Source organism: Leptonotus elevatus, chromosome 14 (genome assembly GCF_054856555.1).
Source record: "Leptonotus elevatus isolate MCC_2025b chromosome 14, RoL_Lele_1.0, whole genome shotgun sequence".
Taxonomy (NCBI): Eukaryota; Metazoa; Chordata; class Actinopteri; order Syngnathiformes; family Syngnathidae; genus Leptonotus; species Leptonotus elevatus.
In genome coordinates, this window is record NC_141252.1 from 8,390,684 (window position 1) to 8,402,197 (window position 11,514).

Genomic DNA, 11,514 nt, shown 5'->3' on the forward strand with positions numbered 1-11,514 from the left:
AGGCGCCGCCATCTTTCGTGTGTGCCTTCCATGAATCATCTTTGTCTCCTGGCTGGTTGAGTCACGTCTCACCCCGACGGCATTCCAATCTCGCGCTGCAGCCGCTGCCGAGCATATGAAGCAATAATATGCTGTCCAGGAGCAGAGAAAGCGAATCCATGTTTAGATATATCGACCGGCAACATTGCTCACGTGATGTTTTAATGTGAAAAATAATGGTAGGATATAACGGGAAAACGGTAGCGCTGTTTTTATTTATTTTTGCCATTTTCTCCGGTCTTACAGCATACAAATACAAAGAATGTGATTTATTTTTATTTATTTTTTTAATCACAAAGCTATCACTCAAATTCTAGCAAGTTGAGCTACATGTTGCTAGGCAGATTACAGCCTTTCTTAGCGTGGTGAAAAAAATGAGGTGTTCCTCAAAAGAATCACTGAAGTAAATGATCGAAGTGTGCATACCTTTCAACCCAGTTTAGTTCTATTAAATCTAAGTATGATATACATTTACACTTTCTTTTACAGCTGTTACTTTTTTAAAAGGGGATCAAGAGTACAATCTTCTCAGTCTTCATTAAAAGCATTTCAGAATATTAGCAGTTCTTCAGAACGTGAACAAGATCAATTTATATATTTAATAATTTTATTTTTATTACAGCATTGCATTATTTATTTATTTTCTATATTGTTTTATTCTTTAATTTAAGAATGCCTGTCTGATTTCTGGAGCATCACAACTTTCTCTGTGCATTCAAGACATGTTTGGTACATCTGTGCTCAACAAAAGAAATAGTCTACCTCCTGTTTTTCTTGTAATTGGCTACTCTTGTCACCAACCTTTCTCTTCACGGGGCCGCAAAATATCATCCTGTGATCCACAAATTGTCCCCGGGCTGCGAGTTTGAGACATTTTGATTTCTTTTTTTCTTCACAGCACGCCTTAGGATTTGTCTGTGGTGTGTCACAGAAATTAACTCTTAAAACAATCATTGCTCTGTATTAAATATAAAATGTATATTGCAAAGAAAAATGGTGGCCCTATTTTTTATTTTTTTAAACTTTTTCATCATTTTAGCTTTATCTAAAGCTTAATATAAATCTTTAGTGTTGTGTGCATCTTATATTTCACATACCTTTTTATATATATATATATATTTTTTTTTTCTTATTATTTTTCATTTGCTATTGCTCCTCATCTGAAGTCCTCTGAAATGTCCATTTTGGACTGTTGTGACCTGGAACCAAAGCCAATTTCTCTTTCGATTGCAACTTTTGTGCAAACTGTTTCAGACGTGGTGCCGTGACCCGTTTAATGCAATGTTCTCCCTGTGAACAGGTGCGGACATTGTTCAGTGGCTGATGAAAAACCTCTCTACAGAGGATCCAGGTATGTGCACGGCGAAGTCATTACATGCGAGCACAATGGCGCTTGCTTTTAAAAGCCTCGCTCGTCTCCGCAGCTGAGGCCATCCACTTGGGAAGTCTGATTGCGGCTCACGGCTACATCTTCCCCATCTCGGACCACGTGCTGGCGCTCAAAGACGACGGAACCCTTTACCGCTTTCAGGTGAGCGGATTTATTGTGCGACGCTATGACGGCAATCCTCGCTAAACTTACTATTCAATTTGGAACCCGGGAACTGTTCGCATCCAATGTGGGGAAGTGCTGACCTCTTTTTGTCACATGGACAAGAAATGTCCCCAGCTGCTCCTTGCTATGACGTCAAAAATGGCCAATTTGGCTGACTGTGCTTTTTCAAACTAGCGCCACTGTTTGGAGCTATTTAATTACAAGAAGTGCACATCAGCGAGACTGTGCTTTCAACTATGGAAGCTGTTTAAAAAAAAAAAAAAAAACTTTATTGCCCAGTCATAGCTACACGTAGATTTAATGATCTACATCTGTTTCTGGCTATTACAACAGAGATACTAGATTAAATGCAGATTAAAATCATCTTAATCTGTCTGTTCATTATCGGCACAAGCGAAGTCATCATCCATTTCCTTCTTTGACGAACTGCGGCTGAAAGATGTTAAAATATCACCAAGTTCTAATTCTGCTCTGCCTATTAAGAATGCATGCTAGATAGGAGCGATGAATTATTAATAGGCTTGGGAATGAACTTGTGTGTGTGTGTGTAACATCGGTTGCAAGAGATAATTAAATATGGATAGCGGAGAATATAGCTACCACTTCACAGATACGGCAGGGAGCGTCAAAAAACAGAGTCACGTTTGCAGGCAAAAAATAATTACATGGCATAAGATTGCAGAAAGCGATTGTTTGCCTCAACTCCAAAGAATGCTATGCTGATTATATAAGATCAAAGATGTATGCATCTCTTTGCAGTCTCCGTACTTCTGGCCTTCAAACTGCTGGGAGCCCGAGAACACAGACTATGGTGAGTCGCGTGTGCGCCGTGCACCGAAAAGCCACTTTTATATCAACTACATGGACACAAGTAAAAACTTCTCGTTTATAACGAGATGAGAATGTGAAGTTGGACTGTAATCTCTATTCAATCACAAAGGAGATTGATCAAGTGTCAAATCTCGAGTAACAGCTAATTCCATAATGTAATTTAAGTGGTCGTCAGTTAGCCAAAAAAATTCATTGAAGAATTGCAGGCAATGCGTTCTGTCCCGATGGGCGAAATTGGACCCATGATGGTCTGGTTCTGACCCGTACGTTTGACTCGCCTGTCCTAGTGCACCTTGAGATAAGAGTCCAGTTTGTTCCCAGATAATACTCGTAACTCAAAACACTCAATCTTTGCCCATCGAAATGAATAGAAAAGGCATTAAGCCGTGCCATCCCTCCCCGAAAAAGTAATTATTGTATTGGCGGTAAAATAACACTCCCTGATATTATGCTTTAGCGATCTATGTGGAGGATGAAGAAAATGACTGAGTATTGTTTTGTTGCTGCACCAATCTGCACTGCAACATGAAGGCTATTTAATGTTAGCATTAAGATAGTGGACTGAAAGGCATATCATGTGATTGTTTTAAATACACCAGGTGTAATTTGTTTTTTTAAGGTCCCTTGTGTCCAAAATAATTCCTGTACTTAGCCTCTCTAGCCACGCCCACACAAGATGTACATGCTGTATGTGTGACTCCATTGTCTTAATGTGTTGTTTCAACTAGTAACTCATTCACTGCCATTGACGGCTATAGACGTCAAAAATTCATTTGAACTATTTCTATTAGTTCCACATTTTTCCACTTTTGTTAACAATAGTATGAAAACCTAGGAAAAAAATGTATTGTACATATAGAAGAGATATAAACATGTTGATTAATCTCGAGTTTAATTAATTTATCAAACAAAAGAAAATATTTAAAAATTAGTGGCATCAGACGATAATTTTTTTTAATTGTAATTAATCGCATGACATCAATAGTTAACTTACAATTAATCACAAATGTTATATCTGTTCTAAACTCTAAAAATCTAGGTTTTCATACTTTTGATAACAAAAGTGGAAAAAAATGTGAAACAATTTTTTTTTTTTACGTCTATAGCCGTCGATGGCAGTGAATGAGTGAAGTGTTCCATAGATTAGGACGGTCAGAGCAAGAAAGGCCACATTTAATGATGTGATAAATCTAACACGTTAAAAAGAAGTGACAGCAACAAAGACAATTAATTGCATGTTAAATTAGGCATTTGCTTCCCTCAGAAATTGTGTGAAAGCTGAAGGATGTTCAGAGCTGAGATGCCAAAGGAATTACATGCCGTCTTCTGTGCTTATCACATCATGAACTTCCTCATATTGTGTAAATAGGACCCAAGAGACGAAGAATGGGACAACATCAGCACAATGGGATTGTCTTGCTTTTGATTCATTAAAAAAAGAACAGCAGCTTTGAATTGTAATACCAGTACTTGCCACAAGGTGGCAGGCATCAATCACAGCACAGATATTGGGAATTTTGAAGTAAACTAGTAGAATTCTCTCACTTGAAGAAATACAGACATGGTGTCCTGACAGTATATTTTATCAAATAAAATCTTGCCATGATGACTTTTTGTAGAACATGATCTAGTTTTCTGAAAACAAACTAATTAGCCCCTCTGCCCTTTTTCTACGGTGTGGTCCTGCAGCCATCTACCTGTGCAAACGCACCATGCAGAACAAAGCCAGGCTGGAGCTCGCCGACTACGAGGCTGTAAGTATTTGCTCGCTGACGTTTTTACACTCTTCCCAGAAAATGCCATTATTAAATGACCAGCTTTTATGTCATCTAGCAAATACTTTTTTTGCATATTTTTAGGAGCAACAAGTGCGGTTATTTACTGGCAAATGAATTACTGGCCATTTCGCTGAGCTCTCATTCTCATAAGAGCGCTTTAGTGTGCGGCAATATTTCCAATGATTCTGCAAGTATTGTCCAGCTTACTTCCCCTCTGTCATATCCAGGTCACTTTGTGGCTGCGGGCCTCATTAGGCTCACTGTTTAACACCCGCTTGATGTTTTTTTTTTTCCTCTTTGTAAATGGGGTCATAACTGCTTTGCTGACAGATGCTTGCTGGGTACTTTTTATGAAGTAGACTCGAATACAAAAGGTGTGTGCACAGATTGCGACCAGATCATGTGAACGTTGTCATCTTTAGGTTACATGGAATTAAATGCATTTGCTTGAATACACATATCTCAGTATACGAACAACCGTTGAGGTATGTGAACAGATGTTCCCTCACGCTGTGTGATTGGATCCTGCAGGAGAACCTTGCCCGCCTGCAAAGGGCTTTCGCCAGGAAGTGGGAGTTCATCTTCATGCAGGCTGAAGCTCAAGTCAAGTGAGTCATCAGTGTGGAGCTATTATATAAATGCAAAGTAATCCAGTGGCTGCGTGCACGTTTGGGTTCCTCACTTCATTTACGTTCCTGGACTACAACACAAATAGTCATCATCCACGCCACAAGACTTGTTTTTGCAACACTGCCCTCTGTTGCATAGCATCTGTAAGCGCATTTTGCCATCTTTATGGTAAAAGTGCATTTTCAAAACAAAATACTCAAAAACATTGGTTAATTTTCTTCATTTTTTATTTTGTTTATTTTTATTATTATTATTATCATTATTATTATTATTATTATTATTTTTTTTTTAGCTATTTGAATTTGAAGGACTGGGGCCGCTTTACAATGAGATTTAATCATTTTGAGTGAAACCCCGATATCAGAACCACTTTTTGTCAAAATTGTATTATTTAGTAATTAGTAACATTTTGCCAGACTGCCGTTTTTAAATGCACCAGTACTTATAAATGTACATTAATTAATTTACTTAATGCAAACATACATCATAATTCAAATGTGTTGAATTAACATTCTATATATTTAAGGGGAAATTGTCAATTTACCAAATTTTAATCATGTGCTAGTTACTTTTTCGCCGCTTCAAGTGTACAAGCTAACACAATGAGCAACGGTTAAGTATTTTTTTTTTTTATGGTTCATTTAGATGTATGGCCTAGAAGTGTTCCTTATATTTACTGTAAATATGACCACTACTGTCCACTACTAGATGCCCTAAATACACCCCCCCCCCACCCCCACCCCACCCTCTCTCTCTTTTAATCAGAATCGACAGAAAGAAGGACAAGGCAGACAGGAAGGTCCTGGATAGCCAAGAGAGGGCCTTCTGGGATGTCCATCGACCAGTGGTGAGTCACTCCCAAAAGTTATACTGCTGAAATGAGAACAGAAATTAAACTTGGATTGATTTATTCCCAACAGTTTTATTTTGTAGCATTTTTGTCATTTTCAACATTTTGATCATTTGTAAAAATACTAGTCCCAAATGGTCCACATTATATAGATCAGTGAAAAAATGAATTGAACTGACCAAATTGGACTGATTAATTAGTCCAAATTCGCCACTTTTAAAAAAAATGTTTTAATTTCAATTATTGAACATAGATGAATATTATAAATATCAGGCAATCAGGGGGGAAAACATAAAATAACAAATTTATGAGTTATTTTGAATATTTCTGCATGGATATTATTTACTAATTGACATTTCTTGTTCGTTATCAATTTCAGAGACTTAAAGCAAATTGCAATTTCAATCAAAAATAATTGGAATAAAGGTTTTCAGTTTAGAAATGTACATTTATGGATGTAAAATTATTCCAACAAAACAAAATAATGTTGTTCTTTGATTCCAAACCAAATTCGCCTCACAGGGCGAGCTAGCTTGCTCGCAAAGACATTTTTCCATCTTCTGATTGGTTGGCCAGAGTGAAACTTGTGATAGCCAAATTTGACTTGCAAAATGCATCTATAGCGATTTGCACACAATAATTGGCATCTGTGGTTGTACTGAATTCAAAAATTCTGTCACGTACACGGATCAGAAGCCGCTTCACACTTGTCGGTGATCTAACTCTGAATCGCTTTCACCCGTCTTCCACAGCCAGGCTGCGTCAACACCACCGAGATGGACATTCGCAAGTGTCGGCGAGAAAAGAACCCGCACAGGGTGAAAAAGGTGAGACGAGCTCAAACAAGTTGGAGGATTTTTTTTGTTTGTTTTGTCTTTGGCATTAATAAGCTCACGTTTCATATCCACGACCTCCCCAGTCGGTTTACGGGGTGCCGGATGACGGGCAGAGCCAGCCGAGTCCGGTCCACATCAGCTCTCCGCCAGCCAGAAAGCTCACCCAAGAGGACGTTGAGAAAGAGGTACGGTAAATGATGGTGCCCCCTGCAGGTCCATTATATAACGATTGATGGCTTCTTACCTTTTTATTTAAACTTCTCATTACTGGATCTCTCCGTCAGATCTCTTTCCTCAACATCCAGCTGGGCCGACACTGCATGAAGGTTTCCAAAGTGGCCGACAGTCTCATGGGCTACACTGAGCAATTCATGGAGTACGACCCACTCGCGTCAGCCGTCGAGCCCTCCAACCCTTGGATCAGTGACGATACCACCTTTTGGGACCTGGAGGCAAGGTATGGTGGAACGGAAGTTCTGAGGGTTTTCAACAGACCAGTCGGCTTTCAACGTCAATGCGGCGTAGTGAAGCTTGAAGTCGGCTCACCGCTAAGCATGTTTTTAGCATCTTGTCTTCCAATTGGCTGATTCATTTTCTTATCACTACTATAGAGCCCTTTTCACACTGCACTTGCTCAGTATGAAAAGTGTCATATGAGAGTAAAAATAAAATTTTTGCTGTTGATTTTGAGACGCAGACTACTTCTTCCGTTGTCTCATGTAGTTACCTTTAAAGGCAGCAGGAAAAAGTTAATATTTTGTCCAGAATTAATTTGATAATTTCATTACTTTTCATGAATAATACCTTTTTTAAAAACCCATTTGTCAACTGAAGATGACATCACGCATGCTGAGGAAATGGGTAACGACCAATCATGGCTCGGTTTGCGGCCCAAACCCAGAAAACAAGCGAGTCGTAATTGGTTGTTACCTACACTCTAAAAATTAAAGTAAAACTTAAATTATGAGGTCATTATCACCAGAATGTTGTTCAGGTCTCAGATAAACACCAATCACAGCTCAGCTTCAGAAAACAGGTGGTCTGTAATTGGTCGTTGGTTTAGCCCTGAGCAACTGTGATGTCATCTTCAGTCGACAGCAAGTGGCAAAATGGCCGCCCCCCCCCCGAGATGGATAAAAATGGCTGGATTTTACTTCATAGCTCGTATTCCACAAATGTAATATTAATCATAAGGGCATGTTTAGACTAGTGATGTCACGTATTATATTATTTCAAGAAATGTTTAAGGTTCACTTCCACTTTAAAGCAGACAGACCGGCATGCTAAGCTAAATGTAGTTAATAGTCCGTGAGCCCTGTGCTTTTTATTTATTTTTTTTTTACCCTCCAATGAACCGGTTCGATCTTGGGCTAATGTGAGACATCTCAGTGACATTTTAATTGTCCAGTTTACTCCTTTTTATTTTAGTCGTAATCATTGTTTTTTTTTTGTCTGTTTGGAACAGTCATGAGCCCACCCAGCAGCGAGTGAAGAAGTGGGGCTTCTCCTTAGACGAGACGCTAAAAGACCCAGCAGGAAGAGATCAGTTTCTGAAGTTCCTCGAGTCAGAGTTCAGCTCGGAGAACTTGCGGTGAGATGGTGGTCTTTGAAACTTCCGTTTCTGACTAGCCTTTTTTTTTCTTTTTTTTCTTTTTTACTAGTCTGTATTAATGGAAAGAAAGCAATTTTGCTGGATTTGGCTTTTTTTTTTTTTTTCTTCAGGTTTTGGTTGGCAGTGCAGGATCTGAAGCGTCAGCCGCTGCAGGACGTCCCCTCGAGGGCGCAGGAGATCTGGCATGAGTTTCTGGCCGAGGGAGCGCCGAGCTCCATTAACCTGGACTCTCACAGCTACGAGCGCACCAGCCAAAATTTGAGAGACCCCGGGCGCTACAGCTTTGAGGATGCTCAGGTGACGACCGCGACGCGTTCCTCACGCAAACTATTGCCATAACAACCTTGAGGCCTTGTACCACGGCGGACATGATGGTCTTCTTCAGGCATGACTAATCAATTTCCGCCACAAGGATGGCATAACAATTAATGAATTTATTTATTTATTTATTATTATATATTTTTTTATATTTAGTTTTATAGTATAGCTTGTTTTTAAAATGTGCTATAGAAATAAAGTAGATTGGATTGTACAATTGTCTTCATGAGGCAGTCAAATCCACAAATTTTTCCATTGGTCCATCCTCCATGGATAAGGTCCTTTTCAAGTGTGACACCTTCTTCTTCTCCCCCTCCTCCTTCTTCCTCCTCCCCTTCCTCCATCTTTTTCCTCCTTTGTCTTCTCCCCTCCTTCTTCCTCCTCCTCCTCCTTCGTCTTCTTCTTCTTCCTCCTCCTCCTTCGTCTTCCTCTCTCTTCTCCCCCTCGTCCTCCTTCTTCTTCTAATCCTCCCCCTTCTTCTTCTCCTCCTCCTTCGTCTTCTTCTTCCTCCTCCTTCTTCTCCCCTCCTTCGTCTTTTTCTCCTACCCCTCCTTCTTCTTCTTCACCTTCTTCTCCCACTCCTCCTTCTTCTTTTTCTCCTCCCCCTCCTTCATATTCTTCTCCCCTTCCTTTGTCTTTTTCTCTTCTCTCTCCTCTTCCTTCTTCCTCTCTCTTCTCCCCCTTCTTCTTCTCCTCCCCCTCCCCCTCCTTCATCTTCTTCTCCTCCCCCTCCTCCTTCATCTTCTTCTTCTCCCTGCTCTTCCTTCTTCCTCTCTTCTTCCTCCCCCTCCATCATTTCAGGAGCACATCTTCACACTAATGAAAAGTGACAGCTATGCACGCTTTTTGCGATCCAACATCTACCAAGACCTCCTGTTTGCCAGAAAGAAGGTGAGCCTGTGACCTTCACTGACCTTGATGTCCTGCATTTCTCATTCACGGCGGCTTTGATTGCTTCTTTCGCTATGCGACCGCCGTCGCCGCCAGTGAGGCAAACTGTGACTTGTAGCGCAGTGATTAACACATCATTAAAACTTTAATAGCCATTAAAAGTTCTCTCACTCCAGAGATGCGCCAGTGTACATAAAATGCGACCGGATGGAAACTTTCTACACGTTTGAATCTCCAAATGTTCTTTTATATCCAAACGACGGAAATTGCTTTTGTTTGAAAGTGTCAATATTAAGTCCATCTGGGGCGGGGAGCCATATTTTGTCAAATGTGCTTGTTCCAATAAAAAGGTAAAGAAGTGAAAATCTGGTGCCAATTATGAAAGTAAAGCTTTTTACTGTTACCATTTTTTTTGCCAATAAAGCTTTGAGCTTACAAGTATTTTCTAAATTGTAGGATTGTATAACATAACTTAGCAGTTTCTAATATTGCTCAAGTAATCTATTAGATCTAGAACATTTCCTTGCACTACTCATATATTTAATACGTACTACGTATTTAAATAAATATATATACAGTGCTTAAAGCTGCTCTACGTAACAATTTGTCCCAAAATAACTTTACAATAGCCTTTTTATTTGACCATTTATGACTTAAACATCTTCTAATTAGTAGATTAACATCTTAGCTGTTTAACGGGCGCTCCTGCAAGTCTTTGTCTTATAGTTTTCAGACGGAATTCAGGTTCGAATTTCCCGCCGTCTGTCTGTGACATGTGCACGTTGTGAATGTGCAGAAGGGAAAATGCAGTTTCATTTTTCAGCCACAGGTGGCAGTAGCGATTAAATTTTCTGCGTCGCTTTAACAAATGTATTGGACCAGTAAAAAAAAAAAAATCAAAAATGTGATGATACAGTACACTAATATTTAGAAGCATTTCAAACAAAATGGTACTTTTAATGCTAACCTATCACTGTTTAAAATGTTTCAGTTTTGCAGATTGTCAGAAACTGAAAGTAGTAAATCATATGTCTTGATGTCAAAAGAGTTATTTACTTGCTGGATATTGCGCTTGATTTTCTTAGCTCATTTAAAAAGCATAACTAAGTTTAAAATGTTCTTTCTGTGCTCACTGAAATTGAGTCTGTATCGAGTCGCATTTCATAATTCAGGATGCCTATGACCAAATTTGGTAATCGCTCTTTATAGTAAGTATAATTGAGTTTTTTCTTATTTCTGAAAAAATATATAGGCAGATGTCTATTGTAATGTGTTTTGTTGCTTATAACGCCATTTTCTCTCTGTTGTAGAACACTGTTGTAGTGTAATTTGGATCTTTCTAGCGACTTGTGTTCACGCCGGCCTTTTTGTCCCTTGCTGTCGCAACACCGCTCATGCCGCTGCCTGCCACCCTCAACCCTCCGTGTTTGTGTCCTTGACCCTTCATTTTTGCACTTCCTGACCATCCCCCCCGCCCCCCCCTTAATAACATCACCGCTCATCGACCCCTGTCCTTGACCCAAACCCGAAATGCTCCTCCCATAGCAACAACCTGCAGACCCTGAACAAGGCCGCCGAACCTCCTTGGAGAAGTTCACGCGCAGTGTGGTAAGTGGTCCGATGGTCAGGCCAGGCCGTTCACTCGCTTGGCACAAAATGGCTGCCTCAGCTATCACCATTTTTTTACACTGTCAACCTGCATTTAAACTTTGCAACAGTTAAGACATCTTAAAATACTCCTGAACGTATTCAACTCTGATCTCGAATGGCTTTTCCAGGGCAAGTCATTGACGGGCAAACGTTTATCAGGCCTGATGCAGTCATCCTAACACACTCTGTTTGCGGGGGGCGCGGTGAGCCCCCCCAATGAGGGGCGACCACACGGGTCAGAGCTGGTCGTCGGCACTCGAACTGTACCGCTCTCGTGGTACTGAGCCTGCTGGGGATGGACTTCCGAGACCAGACGCGGCGGCGGCGGCGGGACGTGAGCGCAGATGGGAAGGGACGTAAAACGTGACATGGCAACGTTAGCCTCCTTACACAATGGGTTGTTTGTTGGATAAGCGGATACATTTATATTTTATATCAATGTATACTGTGTATGGCTGTATTAATAAAAGCACATTATTTGGAAAATAAATGAAGGCTGTTTGATTTGCTCAGCACGGGTCCAT

General features: G+C 40.2%; 1 protein-coding gene across 4 annotated transcripts in view; it reads left to right on the forward strand.

Moving 5' to 3' along the window:
- Positions 1-11,480, forward strand: part of LOC147162843 (regulator of G protein signaling 6-like) — a 43,320-nt gene extending 31,840 nt beyond the window's left edge. For 2 of the 4 annotated variants that reach the window (XM_086095158.1, XM_086095159.1), the window contains 13 exons: positions 1,340-1,390; positions 1,464-1,570; positions 2,354-2,405; positions 4,115-4,179; positions 4,735-4,811; positions 5,599-5,680; positions 6,436-6,510; positions 6,603-6,704; positions 6,804-6,976; positions 7,985-8,110; positions 8,242-8,428; positions 9,251-9,340; positions 10,886-11,480. In XM_086095158.1, coding sequence (XP_085951284.1) covers positions 1,340-1,390; positions 1,464-1,570; positions 2,354-2,405; positions 4,115-4,179; positions 4,735-4,811; positions 5,599-5,680; positions 6,436-6,510; positions 6,603-6,704; positions 6,804-6,976; positions 7,985-8,110; positions 8,242-8,428; positions 9,251-9,340; positions 10,886-11,062 — 1,364 coding nt within the window. In that variant the 3' untranslated portion in view covers positions 11,063-11,480. Of the gene's footprint in view, positions 1-1,339; positions 1,391-1,463; positions 1,571-2,353; positions 2,406-4,114; positions 4,180-4,734; positions 4,812-5,598; positions 5,681-6,435; positions 6,511-6,602; positions 6,705-6,803; positions 6,977-7,984; positions 8,111-8,241; positions 8,429-9,250; positions 9,341-10,650 lie in introns of all 4 variants that reach the window. The other 2 variants (XR_015097115.1, XM_086095160.1) reach the window with 2 other exon arrangements.
- Positions 11,481-11,514: the final 34 nt, after the last annotated feature.